We start from the raw sequence: 26,905 nt of genomic DNA, 5'->3' as shown, positions 1-26,905 counted from the left end.
ACTCTAATCAGCGTTCTTCACTCCCAGGTGATGACAGACAGGCAGCCAAAAAGGGTGACCAGAGAGCTGAGACGTTTCATGGTATTTTCTCCACACCTCTGAGCTTCCTTTGTTTTCCCCCGAGGTACATACCATAGGGCAGATGACACAGTGGTCATATTTGTTAACAGACTGTCTCACCAGAATGGTAGGCTAAGGGCAGGTACTCTGGTGCCATTACTATGTGTGTATAGGCTGCATTGCTTGTATAAGGGAGAGAAATGATGTATAAAGGAATGGTGTCATTGGGGTGCAGACCCATGTGTGGGGCACTAGAAGAGAGGAGGGCTGCTATTTGGGTAAAGTCCTTTGCTTTTGTGTAACATTTGAATGGGAACTTGAGTAACCCAATGGAATGTTCGAGACGAGTGAATCAATGGGGAGGAAGCAAAGGCGAGGGCTGGAGAAAGGGCTTCCCCATCCACTAGCCCTAAGATTCCAGAGACTTCTGAAGTTAAGCCTTCTCCTCTGTAGGACAGAGGAATGATGCGATCTCAACTGCATGATAGCATGAGTACCTGTAGCAATTTTCTGGTATTCAGTAAGTGTTTCATAACTTTGAAGAGCAACAGTAAGAAAATTCTACTAGGATGTTAAAAATAACGAGATATGTTTGTCTGTCTGTTTGAGTCAGGGTCTCCCATAGCCTGGGGTGGACTAGAACCCCTAACTACATAGCCAAGGATGACCTTGTCTGATCCTCCTGCCTCCATCTCCTTAGGGCTGGGATTATAAGTGCACCACCACATCTGGTTTATACAGTCTGGAAATTGAGCCCAGCATGCTACCAACTGAACTATATTCCCAGCAAGACTACTATTACTATAACACGATCCTGCATCATAATGTGTTATACATAATATTTTCCAGGCTGCAATTCCCAGAAGAGACCCAGGGTCAAGTTGCTTGCTTGGTTGCTTCAATAAGGTTCTTCTCCTTGCTGTGGCTCTGGATGGTGAATGGAGCCATTTATAGGCTGGGAGACCACCTCACACTTCCCAGTTCCCTCCATGTGGGCCTTCTGTCACCTACCACCCAGGGCTTGCTGCAGAAGTTGTACACAGAGTAGAGAGAGTTGACAGCAGGAAGCCCTCCATACTGAAGGCCGATGACCAGGCTGCGGTAGTCCTCAGCCAGGGCCATGCTGTAGGCATGCTGTCGGACCAGGATAAAGTCCGGTTTGAAGGACCTGCCAAGAGAGGGAGCAACAGCTGCATTACCACATGGTAGTATAACCAAGGCTTGCTGGTTACAGCCCTGACTCCATGTGGTGGCTAGCCACAGGAGCTCTCAGCTGAGAGGGCAGGGTAGGGGGGAGGATGGAGAGGGCCAGGCGCAACTCACGGCTACCCAACTACAAAACAGATGAATTTAAAAGAACAGACACTTTCTTGTGTTTGGATTTTAGGCTGTTCCCTAGATTTCTATCTTATTTACAACAAGGAAAAACGTGTCAAATAACTGAACAGTGGAGTAACTTTTTGCTAGGTTCTGAGCAACTTACAGAACACATGCATTCCCTTGGGTATTGGATGCTACCAGCTCCCGTTTCTCATTGGTACATCCTAACACTCAGGAAGATACATAATTGCTTAAAGTGACATGCTGCAGGTAAGTACCAGGGTTGTGTGTATAGCTGTCAACCGTCTGGTAGCTGGGCTTCTTCCTTGTAGATTTCCCATCAAACTGGCCTTGTGCCTTCTCAGTAGCAACCCTAGAAAGTGGTCAAGACCAACTGCACACAGGTTCTTTTCTTGGCCCCCTGGAGCCAGGGTTCTGATGAATGCTTCCCAACAGAGTTGGGGGAGGGTTGGAATGTGCTCCCCAACCCCCGCCCCCATTTTACAGCTGGCAAGATTTGAAACTCTGAGAAATTAACTTCGTCAAACCACAAAGCTGGTGAGCAGGAGCACTGCCTTTGAACTCTGTCATTGGTTTAAGCCCTTATGCTTTTTACCCCACACCCTGGCTCCTGACAGATTTACAGTGTTTTATTTACACTGTCAAAGGCCAACTTATTTCTGTGCTCCTTACTTCTAAGACACATGAGAAACCCAACCTCACAGTGGGCAGAGGGTGGACACTCAACATGGCGCCATTGATCTGTCTGTCTCCTCTGGAGTCATATCCTTAACTTCACAAAAACAGTCTCTTTAAAATAATTCAAATATAAGCTAAAATAACTCTCAGAGGGAAGGACTTGCTCCTCCCGAGGATAGACAAAAAGAATGATGTGTCTCAGGTCATGTTGACCTTGGTTCTCAACAGATACCCCAGTGTCTGACACCTCCAGGAAAAGTATGTGAAGGGTAGGTGTGGTGGAGATGCCTGTGAACATCACCCTCTCCCTCCTGTCAAAACAAATGCAAGGTCTTCTCTGCTAAGTGCTAACTCGTCTCCACAGGCCACTTAAACCAGACTGTGGTATGTCTTCAGGAGTCTGACTCACAATGTGTTTATAGGAATGGTCAGCCTTAGAGTAAGAAAGTGAAAGTTAGAATCTTGGAGGGCTGGAGAGATGGCTTAGCGGTTTAGAGCACTGGCTGCTCTTCCAGAGGACTTGGGTTCAATTCCCAGCACCACGCAGCAGCTCACAACTGTCTGTAACTCCAGTTCCAGGGAAATCTGACACCCTCACACAGACATACATGCAGGCAAAATACAAACACACATAAAAAATAGTCTTAGAATAAGAGCAACTGAGCTAGAAGAATGAAGGAAGAATTTGATGGCAATCAGAAGCAATTGTAAGAGAACCATTTTCTACTTTTATATGATTTACCAAAAAACCCATGGAATGTAAAAATCAGCAAACAAATTGCTGGAGATCTTACAAACTGCAGAGAAAATTCCTAACAATCTTTATGTACACATTTTGATCCAACTATGTATTTTACTATGTACAGCATGCATTCATACACATAATTGATTTCATGCTTTCTATCAGTGATGATTCTGGAATTTTCTACACAATGCAATGACATGGATGGTTCCTCGATGACCAAAATACCTTTAAAAATGAATTTCTTTCCTTTTGCTTTCTTCCCCCTCCCCTTTCCTCTGCTTTTCCCTCCTTTCCCCCTCGACAGCTCCTTTCTCTCCATCTCCTCTCCTTTCCTCTTCCCTCTCTTCCTCCTCCTTTTCCTCTGTCCCCTTTTCTTCCCACCCTTCATCATTGCTGGGAATCACATTCAGGGACCTGCACTCCGTTTTCCTCCTTTGGTAATTCCCTCAGATTGCCCTAAAGGACACCCCCCCCCCAACCGCGTTCAAGGTTCGTTTCTCCAATTCCCATCTCATGACATCTTTGCCAGCCCCACAGGTGCTTTGTTTTGATTTTCTTTGTGTTGTTATTTGCAGGGCTTGGGTCTAAGCCAGGACCTTTTGCGTGCTCTACTGAGCTATAGCCCATTCATTTTATTTATTTATTTTTTTTGAGACATGGTCTCATTAAGTTGCTCAGGCTAGTCTTGAACTCCCTCTGTAGCCTAGGCTTGCCTTGAACTTGTCTTTTTGCCTTAATCTCCCAAGTAGCTGGGGTTACAGGCCTGTAGCCACCAGGTCTTGCAATATTACAGTTACAAGTGTTTAAATTTGATGAGTGACATCCTCTAAAAATCCCCATCTCTCTGTTGTTGGACTTTGATTTTTGTTTGGACAGGGATTCTCTGTGTAGTTTTGGTGCCTGTCCTGGATCTTGCTCTGTAGACTAGAATGGTCTTGAACTCACAGAGATCCACCTGGCTCTGCCTCCCGAGTGCTGGGATTAAAGGCATGTGCCACGGCCGCCCTGATTTTTTTTTAAAATTAATCATTTGCTTTGTCATTTTTATATGACTGCTCACATCTCTCTCTTAAAAACCGTGTCTCTCCCTTTTGCTCCCCCTTAAGGCCTCTGTATTAAGGATACTGCCTTTCCCCTATCAAGTGTGGCAATAGTTTTACTAGGTGCTTCTTTTTAAAAGGCACATAAAGGTGTTTGACTCATACTTCCTCTCGACTAGTTTATCTGCTATTGCCTCTTGCTTTCTCTCTGTGTTTTGCTGCTTAGAGGGTCCAGGCAGTTGGACAGAATCCCTTCCTGACAGGGTGGTCTCCATTGTAGACAACACTGGTGGTGAACTCGGTGTCTTGCCAGGGGTAAGGTCGCCTTGAGGAAGCAGTCAGAGGTCTCATGCTGGCCATCTTCTTAGCTTCTTTAGAGGTGTGAAGAATTTATAACAGGGACACAAACCAAGAAAATACAGCCAAAGCCTCACTGTTTAGGAAGAGAGTGTCCAGGCCAGCTTCCAAGGACAGAATAGTGCTTTTAAGATTTCATTTTTATTTTCAATTATGTGTCTGTGGGGAACAGGATGAGACAAGTTGTGCATGTGGATACTTTGCTCCCAGAGGCCAGAAGAGGGCGTTAATGAGGATGTGCACAGGAAGGGATGAAAAGACAGTAAACATGAGGAGGAATGGCCAATGTGAAGGGGAGGGGGTCCCTTCCTTGTGGTCACAGGGAAGCAATGAATTCTGATGGTCAGGGTGTCCCGGCAATAGTATGTGGCCCTGGTAACTATGGGCTGCCTTACAGTGACACAGGTTCAGTATTTATGGAGGAATATCGGTCCCAACAAGAAAACTTCAGCCCCACGGAAGTCACGTTGACCTCCTGTGACCTCTTAAGAGGCTCACATCCAGTGATGAAGGGTAGTACGTGCCACATGTAAGGTACCAGGGCTGGCTAGGCATGTGGTACAGTCTATAGGCATGGTCACGGCTACACAGAATACACAGGCTCCTCCCTGACAGAGCTCCAGGAATATACAGATTAGTGTCCGGTAGCAGGTAGCTGCTTCCCTTGAACCCGGCACTCTGGTTTCTCTGTCCAGCCAGAAGGTGATCACATCATTCATGTCTTCCAAACATCCAAGCCTCTGGTCCCTGGATATTTCCAAGCACTACAGCAGAGGCTGAAGATTCTAAGATGATGGGGACATGATCCCTGCTTTTATAGAACTGACAGCCCGGGAGCAATCTGGTGCCATACGTATGAAGGAGACACTACATGAATGTCAAACACATTTGTGTTCACACAATAATTGTGTTGGCCTTATTCACAATAGCCAAGTTATGGAGTCAGCCCAGGTGTCTATCAACAGATGAATGAGCACAGAAATGGAGTTTTATTCAGCCATAAATAAGAAACAAAATTAGGTCATTTGCAGGAACACGAATACAACCAGAAATCATTACGTTAAACAAAATAAGTCAGACTCAGGACAAATATCAACCACTTGTTTTCTTTAATTTGGGGATCATAGATTCTATATGGATACATAGAATCAAGAGACATGGGAAAGGAGAGTCAAGGTTGTCTGGCTTGGGGAAAACGAATGTGATTAACAGGAAGGAGGAATAAGAGGAGGGAGTGTTTGTAGTCAAAATACACATATACTTGTACAGATGTCTTTTTGAAGAAACGCCTGTGACCTCTTAAGATTCTCACACCTAATGTGGGAAAGATGTGTGTGTATAGATGTACAACAAATATACATCAAGTTAAAAACAAAAAGCAAGCAAAGGTGTGGATAAGATGCTAAAGTGGACCAAACAGCGTGTCCTTCTTCCTGGGAGCAGGCGTGGGTGACCGTGTGTAGAATGACTTAGGTCTTGAACTAGAAGCAGGCTTCTTTACGGACAGGGATTTAAGGGCTCTCCGGATAGCAGGAAGGGTGTTGTGGGCTCTATTTTATCTGCCAATATCTTCTTTTCTTTTTTGGTAGGCAGAACTCATGATCAATTCCCTCTCATTAGCAAACTGTATTGCTGTGGTGGGAACTGGTTTTAGATGAGGACCCATGAAGAATGGCCTTCCTTGGAATTGCTGTCTGTGAAATGTAGGGAAAAGGAGTGAAGCTAAGCTAAGGAGTGAAGGAAAAGCTAGCTGATGGAGACCTTTTTTTTTCTACATGGAAGAATCCCTTTTTTTTTTTTTTTAAAGAATAGATGCCCTTATGGCCTTTTGGGACAGAGGCAAAAGTCCTGCCCAAGGATGCCTAGTCCCTGACATCCACAGAGCTTGGCCTACAACCACCTTTATCTTCTGAGCTAAGAGACCCATGAGGTCTCCTCTCCTGCCTGAGGCTCTATTGAACCCAGCCTGTTCAATGTTGTTCTAACACTGGGACGAAGCAATGAAGTTTGCCACTGATTCTGCGGCTGGAACAGAGACAGTTGAAGTGGCACCCGAGTTGAGCATTGATAAAACATTATAGCTCCTCCCCTGCCAGCCCGTTGCTGCTGTCTTTCTGTCTCTACCGTCCCTCAGGGTTCAAGTCCTGTGCCTTTCATGTCTAGGCAGGATCTCTGACAATCAGTCCCACACAAGTTGGCACTGGAGACTCTTTCTGGGGTTCCTTCTTATATCACCCTTAAACTTTAATATCAGCTGTTGGACCCAGGTATGACTTAGAAGTGGCTGTTGGTGCTCCAAGGGAATTGAGGACGACAGATAATTAAATGGTAAGGGCAGCACAGATGGAACATTGAAGAGGATTACTGAGGGCTTGAGGCAATGTCAAGAGGCAGGGGGCCCAAGGCTGAGTCATTCTGAACCACTGGAAAAGTGTCATAATTCCTTCAACTATGCGAGGCCTTGCAGTAGCAAGAATGGATCCTGGCAGGGCTTTGCCTGGGATCTCAGCTAATGAGCAGGAGCCTCATTATTCTCAGCTGCTTCACTGAGATTTAGCAGCTATCCCTTGTTCTTCAGCATCGAAGTTGGCAAAGGGGGGTGATCATGCTGACTTTGGTCACGGCCTGGTCGATCACATCCATATCTGCTCCCAGCCGGACCTGGGAAGGCTCCAGACATTCTGATCTCTGTACATGCCTGCAGAGAAACTGTGTCTACACTCCTCAGGACCCTCTTTACTCTGCTTCTAGACATGCAACTTGGTGCACGATCTAGGGCACAGGGACCTGGGAGCTGCAAACCAGCAAAACTGAGGCAGGAGAACTGAACATCAGGGCTGTCTCTGTGCTCCTTGAGGCTCATAATAATGCCATCTTGCTGCGAGTGTAAATCATAGGAAATGCACATGCTCTACGGAGGGTGGGGACTGAACCCACCAGATGGGAGAACTTGAGAATCAGCAATGCTTCCCGAGGACTGCAAGAAATTAGTCCAGGCCCAAAAGATATTAGGTGGCAGCTAACCAGAAATCTGGCAAGGAGTACAAAACAGGATACTGTAGCCAGGCTGGTGGGGCCCACAGGGAAGCTGCCAGCTCCATGTGCCAGTGGGGAAGGGACTTGAAGGAGCTGATGGGCAGCCCACTCTCACGGATCTCAGAGCTCTTAAGTACTTAGAGGCTAATAAAACACAGGCAGGGGCTGTTGGAGGAAGCAAGCTTCCTGTCTCTATTCTTGGGATCTTAGTCTCTTCATCCAGGGCTCTTCTTTTTCTTTCGTGTCAGAGAATGCCACTGGCTTCATCCTCTTCCTCCATCCTTGACCCTGGGGTTTCTATCTGCCCTGAGCTGAATCATGTCTCCCCAAAGCAAGGTTGAAGTCCTGATCACTGTTACCTGTGAAGGTGAGCTAATATGGAAATGGGGTCCTTATAGATAGATAGCATTGAGCTGAGGCCACACTGCAATGGAGAGGACCGTGGACCATAACCTAGTGACTATCTTTGTAAGAGGAATCTACACACACACACACACACACACACACACACACACACACACACACACACACGAGAGAGAGAGAGAGAGAGAGAGAGAGAGAGAGAGAGAGAGAGAGAGAGAGAGAGAACATCAGTGATGAAGGAATCAAAGATGGCAATGATACTCTGTAATCCAGAACAGCCAAGGACTACTGACAGCTCCCAGAAGCTACCAAGAGGCAAGAAAGGGTTCTCCCTGAGACCTCCAGAGGACTGGATGCCCCGACTTCAGACTTAGAGCCTCCAGAACTGGAATGTGTTTCTGTGATTTAAGCCATACAGCCCGCAGTGCTGTGTTCAGCACCCCCACCAGTCTGATTCCCTTGTTCCAGCAGCTTCTAGGCTTTTCTGGCTTACTTTGTTCTTCTATATAAATCACTCTAGACTTCCATGCTCCTCTTTCCAAAACAGCAGCCCCACGGTCGTGTATTCACGGGGCTGTTACAAAATACCACAGACTGGGTAGCTTATAAACAACAGAAACTTATTTCTTATGATTCTGGGGTCAAGGAAGCAGGAGCGTCAGTGGGTAGCAAAGCCTGGTTCATGGCCAGGCCTCCACCTCGTGTCTTTCCCAGGGCAGCACAGGGAGGAGTGGGGCAGCCCTCAAGAGCCTCTGGGCAGGGACACTAATCTCACCGGTGGGGGCTGCATCCCAGAGACTTTGCTAACTCCCAAAGGCCCATCTCTTAATACTAGCGCATGGATTTGGGAGAGATGTACATTTAAACTGCAGCAAATACTAAACCCAGCAAGCAAAGAATATCTTTACTTATGAAGCTGCACTGGAAATTAATGTTCAATTTTTTATTATACCACAAACCCACCAATACATAAGAACACGGACAGATGAACATTTACCAACGTGCTAATCTGCAGGTTTGAAGGGGAAGAAATGGGAAATAGGAAGTCTGGTCTTCTTTAGCTATTGTCTGCATTAAAATAAAATAACACAGAACAGTTTTATAAGCAGGATTCAAAAATGAGGCTCTCTTCATTTTGGAAAAAAAAAGAAAGCTATAACAGTGATGTTGTATCACGGGAAACTCTAAGGACACACTGCCACATGTATAAAACCATAAAAAGATAACCTGTTTTATCACTCAAGCTTTGAAAGACAATGGTTGTGGGAGAAGAAATGGAAAACTGTTCATTGGGTAAAGAGGTGGGATGGCAGCAGGAGGCTGGGGATTCCTTTGAAAATCTCCACTTTCCTTATAAGTTGACATTAACCAAAGATTATGGTTGTCAGGCATCAATAGACAATAGATAGGTGGATGGACATACAGATGACTACGCTGCTTATATTTAATGGTTAACTTGATACAACCTAGAAATATCTGTAAAGAGTCATAACTGAGGAACTATCTAGATCAGGTTTGCCTGTGGGGTATGACTGTGGAGAGTTGTCTTGATTGTTAATTGATGTAGGAAGACCTAGTCCATTGTGGGTGGCACCATTCCCTAGGCTTGGCCCTGACCTGTAAAAGAGGAGATAAAATGAGCTGAGTACTGAGAATCAAGTAAGCAATGACCCATGTGTTTGTTTTCTCTCTGCTCTTGACCATGGACATATTTATGATGTTTTAAGTTCCTGCATTGGCTTTCCTGAAATAATGGACTTGTCCCTGTTCACCTTAATTGTCAACTTGATACACCTTAGAGTCGCCTGATAGTAGAGCCCCAGTTGAGGAATTGGGTAGGTAGGATGGGTCTATGGACACATCTGTGGAGGACTGTCTTGATTATTAATTACTGCAGGAGAGCCAAGCCCATTGTGGGCAGAGCCATCCTTAGCCCAGTGAATCTTGGCAATATAAGAAAGCGAGATGAAGCTGGGCATGGTGGCACATGCCTTTAGTTCCAGCATGGGAGGCAGAGGCAGACAGACCCAGGCCTACACACAGAAACCCTGTTTGGAAAAAACCAAAAAATAAACTAAGAAAGAAAGGAAAAGAAAGCTAGATGAGTGAGAGCTTGAGCTAGCAAACAGTGTTTTCCCTCTCCCCCCTTTTATCTTTGAGTCCCTGCCCTGACTTCCTTTAGTGATGTATAGTGACCTGGATTTGTAAGACAAATAAACACTTTCCTCACTGTGTTGCTTTGGGTCAGGATGTAGGATCAGGGTCACCATCACACTGAGAGGATGAAACTAATTGGGTGACCTGAAGGTGTAAGTTAAAGGAACCCTTCCTCCTCTCCCCTGATTTTGGCCAGGGCCCTTTTTTACCACAATAACAGAATGAAATTAAACAATGATAGACAGACAAGAAACAAGTCTCTTCCACTGCAGTCCTAGCTAGACACTTGCCTTGTTTCATTGTTAAACCTGTTGGGCATGACAGTCTGTGCCAGCTGATTCCGGCCGGTCCCCATGTTCCCTCTCATTACTTTCTACACTCAGATGGCATTTCCCTTCCCACCTAATCACACTACACTAGGATCCCTTCAAAGTGCCAAGCACATGTAAGCTGTGGTAAGAAATCCTTACCATCTCAGCACCGGGCAGGCAGAGACTGGTGGATCCTCAGAGCTCACTGGTCAGCCAGCCTAGCTGAATCTGGGAGCTCCAGACAAACGAGAGACTCTGTCTCAAAAACTAGGTGTGCAGCATCTAAAGAATGATACTCAAGGTTGATTTCTGTACATATGGACCCCACACCAACATACACAAACTGTAAAGCCCCTGATCTGTGGCTTGCTTTTGTCTTTATCTGATTTCAAGTTATAGCTACTATACCTAGGACAAGGACAAGCTCTAACTTAAGCCTCAAACGAAAAACCTATGAGGAAACCGGGGTGCTGAGCTGTTACAGATCCTGCACAGCTCTTGGGAGTGAAGCCACCAATCAGGCCCTGCAGACACTGGCTTCCCAGTCTCAGCAGGATACCTGTGAGCTTTCCTATGCATCAGGGGAGATTAGGAACCTCCCTGGCCTCTAGATGTATTTGCAAACCCATGGTCACTTGGGACAACTAAAAATTTTTTCAGACACTGTCAAATGCACTGTGGCGCTCGCTCTATCCAGCCAGGAGCTTCTCCCACCTTGCTCTCACAGGCAGTAAGGACAATTACTTCCTCTGTGCTGGGACTCCTCTCCAGGCCTTTAATAATATTAACCTGTAATATCATTAAATTTAATCCTCAAGATGACCTTATAATTCAAGCCCATTAATGGCCTCAGTTTTTAAGAAATTAAGCATGGAAGATTAAACAAGTAAGAACAAGGTCCGCTGAGAATTGCAGTATGTGTTTGTGTGTGTGTACGTCTGAGTACAGGTACATGTTCATATGAACACGTGTATGGAGGCCAGAGGTCAACCTACATGCTGTTTTTGTGAGACAGCGTCTTTCATTAGCCTGGAACTCATCAAGGAGGCTGGACTAACTGCCCAGTGAGGCTCAGTGCTCTACCTGTCTCTGCCTTCTTTGTTTAATTGTATCTTAGTTTTTTGAGATAAGATCTCACTAGTTAGCCCAGGCTGACCTGGAACACACTACATAGCTTAGGCTGGCCTCAAACCTGCAAAGAACCTTCTGTCTCAGCCTCTGAGTGCTGGGCTAGTTAGCATGAACCACCATGCCCAGATGCTTCTGGGACTTGTGAACATGTATTTAGGCTCCAAAGCTGATGTCTGTGACCTTTCTTGGGTGCCTTGCTGGGGTTGAACATTCACGTATTCACAAGGTCCAGACCGAAACAAACATACAATGGACATGGCTTTACTTCCCAGTGTCCTGGTACATGTAACATGAAAGATACTTGAAAAAAAGTAACATTAAAACAATCAGAAGCCGGGCGGTGGTGGCGCACGCCTTTAATCCCAGCACTCGGGAGGCAGAGGCAGGCGGATCTCTGTGAGTTCGAGGCCAGCCTGGGCTACCAAGTGAGTCCCAGGAAAGGCGCAAAGCTACACAGAGAAACCCTGTCTCGAAAAAAACCAAAAAAAAAAAAAAAAAAAAAAAAAAAAAAAAAAACAACAACAACAACAACAAAAAACAATCAGAAGATGGCAAATATCAAACCTAATGGTAAAAGTCAAGTCCTCATCCAGCCCCAGCTGTCTGTGGTTTGCAGTGTGCCTTTGGGAACGTCATTTCTCCTCTCAGAATCCCCCTTTCCTCACTGGTAGAGAGGGTTGAGCTAGGAGACCCTCTGAGGGCCCTTCCTGGGCTCTCCATTTTGGTAATTTAGCTTTTAGCTCCTTCTCCTAGCATCTATGTCTCTTACTCAGTCCATCACATTGGAATAGTTTTAAGAATTGCCAGGACTCCCTGTGGGGTGCTGGCTGAGGACCAGTCACTTATAAACCTCATCTCCGTGGACCCTCACATTCGACTTTTAGGAAGCAGGTGCTTATCCTGTCCTCGGTTCCCTAGACGAGGAGCCCAAAGCAGAGTTGCGGAGCATGTGACTCAGAGGTGGAGACAGAAACAGAGGAAAGGAATTCTTTGGCTAACACGGGGTTTGGTGGGAGACCAGGGGGGCCTGGAGCATAACTAATACCCCACTTGAGGCATGGGGCTGGGTTGTTGCTATGGAAGTCTATTACTGACTCTCTAGCAGGTGTGGTGGGGGGATACGGGGAGGGGCGTTGGCCCCTCAGTTGTCTGGGGATGCGGTTCTCTCAGCTCAAGGCAATGGAGAAGGCCCTGGCTCTAGTGTTACTAAATTGTGCTGCACTGGCTGGCTGATCAAAGAATCCACCGCTTTTGATATAACATTCATTTCAACCCCCACTTTGCAGATGAAGATAACTGAGACCTGAGGTAGTTACATCCATTCCCAGGACATGAAGCAGTAGTATATACTAATCATGCTTCATCAACAGTCCCTACTCCTGAAGAGCAGGACCCATGTCTGAGGTACCTCTGTTTCCTGAAGCTGTTGAGGTATGCTGGTCAGGCTGCCTGTGAGATGTGGTTCCCTGGGCTTGGGGCCTCCAGGTCTGGAGAGATGGAGGGCTCCGCATCACCCACGTGGGCCCCTAGCGGCCCATTCTCCTCCCACAGCTGCCTTAGCTCTGAGGGCTGTCATCAGCCTGCTGCACCGTGGGCCCCCTGCCAGGGCCGCTGCCGCCGGGGGAGGGGACATTATTCATCCAGGAGATAAGGCAGCTGATGAGAGGTGGGCCTCCCAGCCGCTGTTCCTTCTCGGCATGGCTGGAATGGATGTGAGAATTACACAGGGATGTGGGGGCAGGGGGAGCCATTTTGAGATAAAAAAATAATAGTTTTGCTCTACAGTGACAGGAGAGCACATTTCAGACCGGAGACAGGAGCTTGCAGATATGTGAGACATATGCCCTGAGCCTTCTCCCATGAAGATCTATGCCAACAAGTCACACGCCTGCTGCTGTCAGGTTAAGACCCAGCCAGCCAGGGCCCACTCAGCACTTTGATCACAGAAAACACACATGAGTGGGTAGAGAGTTCTAGAAAGACACACATTTCTACCCTTCAGGCTGGGGCCAGGGGTTCAAAGCTTCCGTGTTGGCCACTGTCTCCAACCCTCACCTGCCCCACTGCACTCAAAAGTCCCAGTCGGGGGTCACATCCTTCCTGTCACATCCCTAGATCCCCCCTGCTGTGGGACGGTCTGTATGTCAAATTGCTCTGATTGGTCAATAAATAAAACACTGATTGGCCAGTGGCCAGGCAGGAAGTAGGTGGGACAAGGAGAGAGGAGAATTCTGGGAAGCGGAAGGCTGAGGCAGAGAGACACTGCAGCCGCCGCCATGACCAGCAGCATGTGAAGACGCCGGTAAGCCACCAGCCACGTGGCAAGGTATAGATTTATGGAAATGGTTAATTTAAGATAAAAGAAGAGTTAGCAAGAAGCCTGCCACGGCCATACAGTTTGTAAGCAATATAAGTCTCTGTGTTTACTTGGTTGGGCCTGAGCGGCTGTGGGACTGGCGGGTGACAAAGATTTGTCCTGACTGTGGGTAAGGCAGGAAAACTCTAGCTACAAATGGCGCCCAATGTGTTGGCAAGAGTTTCCACCTAAAACCTGAGAAAAGATTCTAAAACGGAACTAAAAACAGCTTCCTAATTGTCTCTCTCAAATGAGCGGCAGCCTGCCGGTTTGAGCTACTGGCGGGTTCCTAGCATGCAAGCTCGATCTGCAGTATGGCGGGAATGAGGCCTCTGCAAGTGGCACATTAAGCTGCATGGTGGATTTAACCTTTGCTAGTACAAAAAAAGAGGTTTCTGGGCTACACGCTGCTTGGATAAAAGCATAGACCCACGATGGCTCCCAGAGCTGGCGGAAAACGTACCACTGCCATGTTGGGAAGCTGAAGTGGGCGGAGCCAGCAGCCGCAGCGCCGTTTCAGGCTTAAAAGGCTGCAGTTTAAGCAATAGGCTCAAGGTAATATAAAAAATAAGCCATGTAAAGATGGCTACCACACAGAGAATCTGGATTATGTTCTCTTTGATATTTGTAACTGAAGAAAAACATTTGATTGCAAAAGCTGTTGAGTTATGCAAAAATGTGTATTTTAAAGGTACCTTAACTTCAAAATTTGGATGTAAGGATATGTTGCTTTGGAAAGGAGGCTCTGCTTTTGTTTCCACAGAAAGCCAGAGGCTATGGATTTGTTCCAGATTAAGATACATCAGGTTTGACCAGCCAAGACCACCTGAAAGGTCTCCAATGACACCATGGCCCAGATGATCCAACATCCAGAATTGTTTCAAGGCAACTGGCTCAGACGATACGGTCTCACGGACTACTCCATGATCCTAAAATTTTCTTTGTGTCCCCATAAGATACAGCGCCCCCCTCCAGCAGGAAGTAGTAAGAGAAGCTACGCCCAAATTCCCAAATATACCAAGCTGACTTTGGAGATGTGTAAAAGTTAAAACCTTCCTTTTAAAAAAAAGAAAGGGGAAGTGCTGTGGGACGGTCTGTATGTCAAATTGCTCTGATTGGTCAATAAATAAAACACTGATTGGCCAGTGGCCAGGCAGGAAGTAGGTGGGACAAGGAGAGAGGAGAATTCTGGGAAGCGGAAGGCTGAGGCAGAGAGACACTGCAGCCGCCGCCATGACCAGCAGCATGTGAAGACGCCGGTAAGCCACCAGCCACGTGGCAAGGTATAGATTTATGGAAATGGTTAATTTAAGATAAAAGAAGAGTTAGCAAGAAGCCTGCCACGGCCATACAGTTTGTAAGCAATATAAGTCTCTGTGTTTACTTGGTTGGGCCTGAGCGGCTGTGGGACTGGCGGGTGACAAAGATTTGTCCTGACTGTGGGTAAGGCAGGAAAACTCTAGCTACACCCCCCTCTTCCCTCATGGCAAGCTCCTTCATGGGACAACTTCCCTCTTGAGAAATAAGATGAATCCTTGTCTGTTGTACAAAGGGAGCCATCAGAAGATACCTTGAGTGTTTCCTCAGAGAAGGGAGGTTGCGATGTGTAGTCGTCAGTGAAAGGGCACAGGTGATGCTCCTTGCTGTCTACCAACATGCCCCACTCCCTCCAGGCCTGAGGTCACCTCCTATCCGGACCACAAAAGGGTTTCCTCAGAATCAAGAGCAGTCCACTTTGCCACGCAGCCAACACCAAGAGCATAGCTCCTTTCAGCTCCTGTCAGAGCTCAGCACAAAGAAAGGCATGCACAGGACGTGTAAAGGGGTCCTAGATGAGATGCTTTCCTCTGTTAAACACCTCAACATACACAGGAGCATGTTCAGATCCCACAGACTCAGCCCTGGACGGTTAATCATTGGGCTCTTGTCTTCTTAAGAGCTTTTACTTTAATGAATCCCAACAGCTACCCTTTGAGGTAGGTGAAGATAACAAGGCCGCCTCACTTGTAGCCCAGGCTGGCCTCCAACCATCTTCCTGCCTTTGCCTCCTGAGTGCTGGGATTACAGGAGTAGACTATCACTCCTGGCTTTTAAACAGGACAGAGGCACAGAGGGTTGAGCAGTTCCTGTGATCACACTGCAGAGCCAGGTAGCCTGACCCACTTCATATATGGATGTCTCTTGCTAAAGTCCCCATGTGTTCCCCGTGTTTGGAAAAACTCTGAATTTTTAAGGGATCTGCAGTAAATATGATTAAAAAAAATAAAACATTTAACAAATCTGTATGTTCAGCTGTCTGTATTCAAAATGATTCTGTACTCTAAAATGTATCTGAACATTCAAAATGAAAAGAGGATTAATGATGGCACATTCCCAGAAGCCCTTTCTCCCTTCCCTCTTCTGAGACAAAGTTTCTCTGCACTGTCCCCTCCCCTGCTCGCCCTGCCCCACTTCCCTGGCCCTGAGCACACACGTCCTAGCTATAGTTTTATCTTCAGTTTCGTCCTCCAGGAGGGATGGCAGCTGGCTTTCTATGTGCGTGTCTAGAACCTTGCCGACTACAAGGAGTTCAGAGATGCAATGAAATGATGAGGATAATGGGAGCAACTCAGGGAACAGTGATGGGTGACCATGGCTCAGAGCAGAGGAAGGCTGTGGAGGGGCAGAGAACGCATGTGATGTGGGACCTGCCCTGCTGGAAACACATGGCAGTGATTTTCAAGCCATCCCCCAGCCAAAAAAGGTTCCAGCATAAATGCTTCCAGCTGCACCTTACACTGTGGACAGGAACTCCTGAAGATGGGATCTTGGCTGCTTCCAGCTTGAATGCCCATCAGAGAAAGAGCAGGAAGGAGCAGCTTGGAGAAAGCCATCTGGGTTCACTGGATGTGCCTGGAGCTGTGTCTCTGCTGATTTGGTAACTGAAAGATCTCCCTTCTCCAGCATGGAGGCAAAAGGACTCTCAGTCTTAGCTAGACATTAGAACCCCCGGGATGCCTTCAAAATGATTCTAGCCCAGTCTTTCCTCCTCCTCCTCTTTCATGCCCAGCCAGGAGTTCTGATTGACAGTCAATGGCCACATGTGTGGGAGTGATCCTAGGAGATTTTGTTGGAGAGCTAGAGAGAGGGCTCAGTCAGTAAAGTGCTTGCCTTGGTCTCCGGACCTATGTAAAAAAGCTTGTATGATGGTACACACTCGCATTTCCAGTACTGGGGAGACAGAGACAGGGGGATCCCAGGAGCCAATGAGTCTAGCCTAATTTATGAGTCCCTTCACCAGTGAGAAACCCTGAACAAAATACAAGATGGTCAGCACTGCAGGACCTGAAGGTGTCCTCTGCTCTCACAATGTGCCAACACATGTGTGTGCTTGTACATACACACCACATGACAGATGCATGAACATACACACAGACACATATACACAAAATGCATTTGCGTGTTTGTGCACCAGCATGCACACGTAGAGGTCAGAAGACAACTGGTGGGACTTGGTTCTCTCCTTCTACCGTGTGGTTCCCAGGGAACAAACTCATGTCATCGAACTTGACCCACACAGAAGATTTTTAGTGGACTTGAAAAATCCATCACAGTGACATTGTGGCCATGCTGACACTGGAGTACAGCACATGACTCAGGACTTGGTGGTGAAGATGATGCTGGCAAGCCTTCTGTACCTGCCTGTAAGAGCATGGTGCACTATGTGCACATTCCATACTTGGCAATGCTCACAGATAAGTATGGCCCTACTTCCACATTCATCATACTTCACTCTTTTTGTTATTTTGGACTGTGTCCATTCTACTCATAATAAAAATCTACTATAGTAAATTTTAAATAGTCCACCCTGTTGTTCTGGCATATCTCCTAATATGACATCGCTTTGTTGGAGCAAGAGGCCACCTTGAGTGACTGACATGTCAGAAGGTTTGTGTAAGTCATTTTTGCAATGTTTGTCCACGGAGAGCTTCCACTATGTCTTGCGGGTTAAACTCCACTTGACTGCATTTAATTTTTATTTTATTTTATTTATTTTTTGCTTTTTCAAGACAAGGTTTCTCTGTGTATAAACCTGGTTGTCCTGGAACTGGCTTTGTAGACCAGGCTGGCCTCGAACTCACAGAGATCCGAATGCCTCTGCCTCCCGAATGCTGGGATTAAAGGCATGCACCACGACTGCCCTGCCACTTGACTGAGTTTAGAATCACCTAGATGATACAGTTCTAGGTGTGCCTGTGAGGATACATCCAGACAGGTTTAACTGAGGAGAAAAGAGCTACTCTTGAGGGTTGGAGCACCACTCAATGGAGGAGGAAGTCTGTTAAACATCAGGGTTCATCTCCCTCTGCTTCCTGACTCGACGCAACGTGACCAGCACCTGTTGTTCCCACGGCTGTGCCTCCCTATGATGGATTGCATCCACTCAAACCATGAGCCAAAAAAATCCCCCAAAAACAAACAGACACAAAAACCCCTGAAACCCTTCCCTTCCTTCCTTCAATAGGTTCTGTCAGGGATTTTGTCTCAGCAACAAGAAGAGTCACTAATACAACATCCTTTTCATTAAATGATGCATGGGGAGTTTTCAAAGAGTCATAGATTAATGTACAGTCCTTCCAATGAGCTAGGGGGCTTTTCATGGCCATGGATTTAAGCCTCTTCTGTTCATTCTTGTGACTTTTGCTCTTAAATAGCAGTAGATCTTGGGAATTGTTTCATACAAATGGACAAACTTCTTTATTTTCAATGGCATTTAAGCCTATGGCTCTACTGTAACTTATTTAACCCAAAAGTGACCTTAGGAGCTGAGTGTGGCCTCTAGGAGCTAGGATGGCTTCTAAGAACTGAGAGTGAGAGGAACCTCAGCTAATACACAGCAAGGAACTACACCCTCAGTTCATAGGTACAGGAAATAAATTCTTCCAACAAGCTGAATGATCTTGTAAATAGCTCCCCTGCCAGTCCATGTAAGAGTCAGATTCCCACTGGCATCCGTGTTCTAGTCCTGTAGAAAACCCAGCTGAGCCTGCCCAGAACTCGGAGCCACACATGAACCAGCAGACAAGTATGTGATGTTTTAAGCTGCTAAGTTTGGAGAAGGATAAGTGAGCATGGGAGGCAAATAGTCACCTCCAGTGCTTCTGTGCTGTCCTGTCTCTCAGAGGACTCTGCCATGTGGATGTCGCACCTTCTGCCCACCAGTTCCCCCAGCTGATGGGTATCTGGTTTGTCTCCAGCTTGGGCTTGTTATGAATAAAGCAGTTTCACAGATTCATATACACATCATTTAGTGGGCATGCTTATTTCTCCTGAAGAAAATTCTTGTAAGAGAATGGATCCTATGGTACATGCATGTTTAACTTTGCAGAAAACCATCCAAGCTCAAGGCTGGAGAGATGGCTCTTAAGAGCCCTGGCTGCTCTTGCAGAGGATCCAGGGGTTCCAAGTTCCCACTGGTGACTTACAATCATCTCTAACTCCAGCTCCAGGGAATCCAACACTCTTTTCTGACCTCCACAGGCACACACTTGGTGTACATGCAGGCAAACACACACATAAAAAAATAAATCTTGGAGAACCTATCAAGTTGTTTTCCAAAGCAAGTGCACACCATTTCACAGTCTATCGCTGTGAGTCCAGCACTGCATTATTACCCATAGTTTGAATGACCCATCTCTGAAATCTGATACCTCATTATAATTTTTATTGTCATCTCCCCAGTCATGTTGCTTTGACATGTCTTCTATCTAGTATTCGTTAAAATCTTAAGATTTTTATTTTCTGCCATCCACAGGGATGTTTTAGGAAAGTATTCTAAATGAAATATGACTAGCATTTAATCGACTCTAAATAAAAGCAAAATACTATTTTGGTGTTCATGTGTGTGAGATACGCAAGTCTGTTTGTATGTGGGTGGGTATGCCTGTGGAAGCTAGGGGTCACTATCTCTTGTCTTCCTGGATAATTTCCCATCTTGATGTTTTTGAGTCACCTTGTCTCTCGGAATCTGGGGATGAGCGGCTGAGCTATCAATGAGCTCCAGGGACCTGCCCGTTTCCATCCCAGATTCTAGGAAGCATACTGCTGAGTCCTCTACAGAATCATGGCCTTTTTTATCTCTGAGTGACCTTGAAAATAAGAGGAGCAGGGGCTGGGGAGGTGGTTCAGTCTGGGAAAGAGCCTGCCATGGAAGCATGAAGACCTGAGTTCAGATCTCTAACACCCGTGTAAAATCCAGGCATGGCTGTGCACACCTCGCTGAGTCACTGAATCTGCAGTGTGCCTCAACCTCTCCATCTTTACAGTGGGTATCTGATCACGGCTTGCCTCACATGCTTTCAGGGGTAATGTGCCTAGCATGTAGTGCTAGATACTATTGACATATAAGTAATTAAAAGAAAAGAAGAAAAGAATCAATTCTGAATCACAGGCCTGAAGAAGAGGTGTGTGTGTGTGGGGGAGGGGCAGGAATGATGAGTGCCCAGGACCAGAGCCAGGAGGGTATCTGTGCAGGCAGCACAGCCCATTTTGGGAACCGATGATGACTTCTGCCTACCAACACCGAAGCTGAAAGAAACCTGGCCCTCTTAAGCGGCACTAGCCCTGAGCATCCTCTGAAGACAAGTGCTGAGTTCCCCAGCTCTGCAGACTTGGCATCCGAAGGCATGCCCCACACCTCTATTTAAGGCAACAGAGTCCTCCAGTGTTTCACTGCGGTCTGAGGTCTGTGGGTGTCTGTGTCTGGCCAGCTGTCACAGGGTGCAAGGTGGAGGACACAGCCAAGCATGTGCCAAGGGAAGCTATAGGGATCTTGTAACTGCTAGCCACCATGGCAGCTAAAATTAGTACACCCCACTCCTTGTTACTCCCCCTGACCCGACTTAGCTCACTCCTCTTTGCCCCCAGCTCCAGGTCTGGCTTCCAAACACACTGGGGGAGGTCTGGCTCTCTATGGCCTCCAGAGAGGGTGAGGCAGTGGCCAGTTTAGCTACCTTCTTAGAGTCCAAATGGATCCCTTAGTGGATAAAAAATATACTGGAATTCAATTTAAAAATAATATCCAATGGCAAAGCAAAATGAGTGAGTGAGTATGTGTGTGTGTGTGTGTGTGAGAGAGAGAGGGGGGGGGAGGGAGAGGGAGAGGGAGAGGTAGAGGGAGTCAAAGACCACCCACATTCCACATCCATTTATGTTCTTTATTTCCAACACACACACACACACACACACACACACACACACACACACACACACACACACGTATCTATTTCTAAAAAAAAGTAAAATTACACATATGTATCATCTTGTGATCTTTCGTTCCTAGCTCACTACTTCCAGGGATCTTTGCATGCCAAAATATAAGCAGAATTTGATGTGGATCAGGCCCTATGGGAGGGAAGGACTAGCTTAGAAGTCTAGGTGCATCAGGAAGCCCAACCTTCCCTGGAAACCCTACTTTGGTGCACAGGTGCTTGGAAGCCAGGGTGATCTCCTGGGAGCTTTAGGAGTCTGTCACTGCCTGGGAACCAGATCCTTGCACACATGATGACATGATGCCTCAAAGAGTTACATTCGTGACGGAACAAAAGAGGGATCTGGGCATCTCTTTAACTTTTGATTAAATCCACTTAGCAGCTCATTACAAGACATAAGAAACTCAGACCTCATTTGCCTTCAAGGAAGAGTTAGACACACAGGTAGAAAGGCCACAATAACATGCTAGTCAAAGGTACTAGGCATCTCAGGGTTGTGACCTCAGAATTGGAAATTAGTTAGAACACACAGTAGCAAAAGACAAATTTCAAAGCTTTTTGTGTAACTCTGATGGAAGAACAAAAACACAGACTCTTTCCAGGTCAGGTGTGACTTGACCCTGGAACACTGGGTGCTGGGCTGGCTCCTGTGTCACTTTGGTCCCCCCAAAGGCTCCTTGAGAAAGAATTAGAGGACATACTCTCTAATTTTAAAGTTTGGAAAGATGCAAGAGGCCACATCTTCTCCAGGGACATGGGATGACCTGTAGCCCCTGCCCCTCCAGCTTCTCCAAGGTAGACTGTTTAGACTACCCCCATCTCCGAGATGATGCACTGGGGACTGCTGTGAAGAGAACACGTTCCTTTCTCTTGACTCCACCTCTTAGGTTGCAGAGGTTGCATGGGACTCATTCTGGGCCCCTCATGGGCCAAGCTACCTGCCTCAGCACTGAGCTCCCATGGTGCCTTGGGAACATGGGTACCTGGATCCAGGTGCAGTGAGAGACACAGAATTCCAAATAGCATGTTGCTGTCGCTTGAAGGCCTTGGATCCCTGAGGCATTAGTCTCTGTCTTTTGGGAGCCCCACTTTGGTATGCACTTGAGTCAGAGAACTCTTCTGTGAGGTTCCTTGCCTGGGGACTGATATGATCCTCAGTTTCCTGAAGGAGACTCTTAGTTATGACCATCCCACCATGATACACTGCCAAGGCTCCCGGGAGGTTTTGTTTTGTTTTGTTTGTTTGTTTTTCGAGACAGGTTTTCTCTGTGTAGCTTTGCGCCTTTTCTGGGACTTGCTCTGTAGAACAGGTTGGCCTCGAACTCACAGAGATCCACCTGCCTCTGCCTCCTGAGTGCTGGGATTAAAGGCGTGCGCCACCACCGCCTGGCCCTGGGGGCTTTCTGAAGGACTTTCTATCATGTTGCATCTTTCCATTCTCTCTTACAGAAATGACAGTCACAGTCAATCAATGAGACTGCAGTTCAAAGGAGAGCCCAACTTAGCCCCTTCCCAGCTCTTCATCTCAGGCTGGGCCATTCAAACTCAATGACTCAGGTTTCCTTTGGAAAACAAAGGTTACAAACAAGACTTATGTCAGGCAGTGGATAAGACAGCTAAAGTGAACACATAAAAGACACCTAGCATGCCATCAGCACACAAGGAATCCTAACCACATTCACCATTTGTCCTTGAGGTTTGAGCAAGTCTTTAACTTGCCTGAGCCTCAGCTTCCTCATCTACATGATTGAGAGAATAGCACATTCTCAGGCTTACTCTGTTTTCTTCCTTTGGCAAATCCCTCACATTGATATGTATCCACTGCCATCTGTGCATCTGTCTGTCAGTGCTGAAGGTACCTGTGGCAAGAGCCCAGTCTCTACTTACGAAGATGCCTGAGGCTTAAGAGAGTATCTGGCATGCAGTAGGTGCTCAATAAATATGCAACCAATGAAAGAGTAGTCTTTGTCAAGACTGAGCCAAAGGAGGATAAATAGGTGTGGTGAATGATACCGATTGTCAGCTTGACAGGCTCTAGAATCAACTAGTAGACAAGCCTCTGGGCATGTCTGTGAGAGTGTTTCCAGATTAGATTAACTGAGGTAGGAAAGCCCACCCTAACTACAGGTGGTTAGTTACTACCATTCCCTACGCTGAGGTCCTAGATTTGCATAAAAAGGACAAAGAGAGCTGAGCTCTGCTTCCTGACTGTAGATCCAGTGCCACCAGCAGACTCACGGTCTTCCTTCCACCTTTCCCACCACATCCTCAATCTTTGCACCAAAGTAAACCTTTGCTTTATTAACTTGCTTTTGTCAGGAATGTCGTTATAGTGATGAGAAAATTAACTAACATGGTAGACTCTACTGATAGTTGGAATGACGCATTGTGTGTGTGTGTGTGTGTGTGTGTGTGTGTGTGTGTGTGTGTGTAGGACAGAGACATTTGGGACAACAAAAAGTCTTCAGGGGCCAGGAATGTAGCTTACTTGAATTTGATTCCCAGTCCTCACAAAAGGGAAAGACGAGAGATGGGGGGACAGAGGGGGTGGGAACCTGGGGTGCTGCCCTAACCTCATCCTCACCGCCTTCTCTGAGTGCCTCTCTGGGGAAATGAGGAGCGACTTAAAGGATTTCCAGGTCACTCCTGGCCAGTGTCTGGTGCCATGCCCAGCTCACAGCAGGACCCACACACGCCTCTGCTCTTGTGATTTCCAAGGACAGAGCGAATAGACACTTGACACTGACCAAAGGAATTTTGTGTGCCAGGCTCCACACTGCGTGAGGCTACAGGGGTCTATGATAGCCTATAAGAAGCCGGATGGGGGCCTGTGGCAGAATTTACACAGCACTGGGCCAAGACTGAGAAAACTCTGCTATGGGAGCATGTATGGGCAGGAAGGGGCTGGACCTGATGGACGTGAAGATCCCACAGGCCCACGACATAGCTTCATCTATACAAACATACATTGGGAAAACCATGTTTTTCCCTCACTGAGTGTCACCAGTGAAGCATCTCTGCTCCCATTTTCCAGTCGTCGGCATCTGCTGTGAGACTGTGATCATTTCTGTTAGTAAATAGCGTGCATTGTGTTAGTAAATAAATGTGCACTGTGGCAGAGCCCTCAGAATAGTGGCCTGGAGTTGGAGGACAAAAGAGGAAATGGGAATTTGAAGTTTAGAACAGTTAGTGATGGTCCCACTTTATAGAGCAGAAACACAACAACTCCTGGTTTTAAATGAACATGGTCATGGCCAGGCGGTGGTGGCGCACGCCTTTAATCCCAGCACTCGGGAGGCAGAGGCAGGCGGATCTCTGTGAGTTCGAGGCCAGCCTGGTCTACAGAGTGAGTTCCAGGAAAGGCGCAAAGCTACACAGAGAAAAAACAAACAAAACAAAACAAAACAAAACAAAATATGAGCATGGTCAGATTCAGTATCTGTTTAAGCAACAAGCCCCACTGGGCTCTACTGCTTTTCAGGTTCAGAGACACAGTAACTGGCCCTCTGTCTCTGTGTCTGGAAGATATTCAGAAGTGGTGGAGACTGTGGCGAGCTTCAGGGCTATGCCCGGTGAAGGAACATTCCCACGGTACATACTGGGTGAGGCTGGTGGAGGCTTTGTGTCCCAACGTTCTGCTCTGTAAGACTGGAGTAATAATTTTATTTCTCTCCAAGGTTGTCTTGAAGGTTCAGTTAGCAGGCATCAAATGGAAACTGCTACCACTGGAGGCGGTGTGCCTTGAGACCTCTCAAACACCCACCTACCTCTATTAAGAACTGGCAACCAAGGTTGATTTTTTGTTTGTTTTGTTTTTCAGATGTTGGAAAGTGCATCTAGGGTCCTGTGTGCGCTCAGCAAGTGTTCTACCATTAAACCATGCTGCCAGGACTATTTTTACTTTTTATTTTGAAATACGGTCTCCCTAATTTTCCCCAGCTGGCCTTGAACTTTCAGACATCTTGTTGCAGCTTCCTGAGTAGCTGGGATTACAGGGTCATGCCACGCGGTCCAATTTAGCAATCAAGTTCTGGCAGTGTCTCTGGGGCCTTTTCCTTCTCTTTTAGAGTAACACTGAAGCCTTGGGTGGGGCTGACTTAAAGAAGACTCAAACTTGCAGGCACAGGCCACAGGCCTGTGTACCAGCAGCCGCCTCCATGGCTGGCTGCAGCAGCCCTCAGTCCGCTCCTGGTTACCATCGGCCTCTAGGCTGCAAAGAATGTGCCGTACAGCGGGCAGCTTTCCAGCGGCCCAAGAAGGGAGCCTCATCCTTTCAGGACGTCTGAACTACAGATAAAATCCTTCCTGTGTCCCAGCTCACAGCTGGCAGGGGCCATTGCCAGTGACTGATGGCAATGGGTGAGTTGTCAGAAAGATGTGTGTGTGAACGGCACACCAGCGAGCCAAGGCAAAGCGTGCATTCAGGAAGCTGGTGGGAAGCCGCACAGTAGCACAATGGTTTGTTGTGCATGTACTATGTCCCTGGCCCTGTGCCAAGTACTCAGGAGGAGGCACGGTGAAGTCAATAACAGTTTCCCTAAACTTGCACTTACTGCTCTGTGACAGCAATGACTTCTCTTGATCTTTGGCTCGTTAGGTTGTATCCAGACTGCATTTCCTCAATTTAAGGATGGGCAATTAAAAAAAAAAAAACAAAACAACTTGTTCAAAGCTCAAGGCGTGGCAGCATATAGGTACTTACTTACTCAGACCTATTTCCCTCGAGGCCTAGGTATCCAGTTGGACTACACTTCCCATCATGCCTCAGGGTGGAGTTCAGCCATGTGACTATGAGTGGAATGCTTCCAGTAGTCTTCCTGTAAACTGAGCTTCCTGCATAATTGTAATCCCCTTGGCTGAGAGGCAGAGACCAGAGGCCTCTACAGTCCCACTGACTAGCCAGCCATGCTAACCTAGTGGTTGTGCTCCAGGTTCAGTAAGAGACCCTGGTTTCTGTCTGTTTTTCTATCCCCGCTGTTGCAAGCCGAAGGAAAATGGAATTCAGCTACTATCACAAAAGCTACTTCTCCAAAGGTCAAGCCATGGCTTAAGAAGTCTTGGTGATATTTTAGCTTTTGTATATATATTAGCTGGTTCCTAAAGTGATTGTCTTGTGTGCTTCCAAGAACTCCTAACAGTGTTTTTATCTAAAATGCCTATCAAGCATCCAAGGACAAACGAAACACCTGTCACCTAGGTCAGGGTGATAGCTTTATTTCTTGTGCTAATTAGGGTGAGAGCCTCCTTTCTTATACAACCTAACTAATAGACCCCCTAACTTCTTACCTAACCATTTCTAGGAATGTAGACTGAGCACATAGATCCCCTTTTTGATATACTAACCAATCATTAGCACTCAGTTGACCTCCTCCTTTACCACTCCCATTTTGGGTTGTAAAAGAAAGCCTGCCAGTCACTGCTGGAGGAAAACTCTTACCTACCTTTATGACACCGTAAGAATTTAAGCCTGGTGACCTTGCTCGGTCAGAGGATTGCTATTGCTTGGGTTTATAACTGGATTCCTGAGAGACTTGAACAGAACTGAGAGAGTCGGAGAACTGAGAGGGAGAAGGAGGATTTTGACTGGAGAACTTGAGGATGAGACAGAGAAAAGACAATAGAAGAACTAGATGGGTAAGAACTGGAGAGGAACAGACTAGATAGGAAGAACTAGATGGAAGGGCTAAAAGAGAGTACTAGAGGATCGAGATGGAAGACGAGGAAGAACCAGACAAGAGAAAAGAACAAGATGAGAGAGTAGGAGATGAAAAAGGAGCTGAGATGGTAAAGAATTAGATGGATGAGAACCTAGATGGGGCAGAATTAGATGAAGGAGTTTAGATAGAACTTAGAGGGGACAGCAGATAAATGTAGAGAGAAATCAGGCAAGAAAGGAGCTAGGCATGAGAGCAGAATAGAAGCTGTGTAGAGAGAGAACTGACTCAGAATAATAAATAAATAATAAAAAATGGACTAAGGAGCTTTGTGTACATAGATTCATTTCTTATCCTCAAATATTAATTATCAGCCGGTTATAGATTCTTTCCAGACCCTGGGAGAGGACTATCGAGGGGCTGGAC

The 26,905-nt window shown here is 46.6% G+C and overlaps 1 protein-coding gene across 3 annotated transcripts in view; it reads right to left on the bottom strand.

Moving 5' to 3' along the window:
* Syn3 (synapsin III) overlaps window positions 1-26,905 on the bottom strand; it is a 445,154-nt gene that overhangs the window by 288,257 nt on the left and 129,992 nt on the right. For all 3 annotated transcript variants that reach the window (XR_013045768.1, XM_016005489.3, XM_076554444.1), the window contains exon 5: window positions 1,072-1,228. Coding sequence is in view for 2 of the 3 variants with exons in the window: in XM_016005489.3 (XP_015860975.1) it covers window positions 1,072-1,228 (157 nt within the window). In the remaining variant the exon portion in view is untranslated. The remainder of the gene's footprint in view (window positions 1-1,071; window positions 1,229-26,905) is intronic.

Source organism: Peromyscus maniculatus, chromosome 18 (genome assembly GCF_049852395.1).
Source record: "Peromyscus maniculatus bairdii isolate BWxNUB_F1_BW_parent chromosome 18, HU_Pman_BW_mat_3.1, whole genome shotgun sequence".
Classification (NCBI taxonomy): Eukaryota; Metazoa; Chordata; class Mammalia; order Rodentia; family Cricetidae; genus Peromyscus; species Peromyscus maniculatus.
The sequence above is the reverse complement of the archived record's forward strand: the minus strand, read 5'-3'. Positions and strand labels throughout refer to the sequence as shown.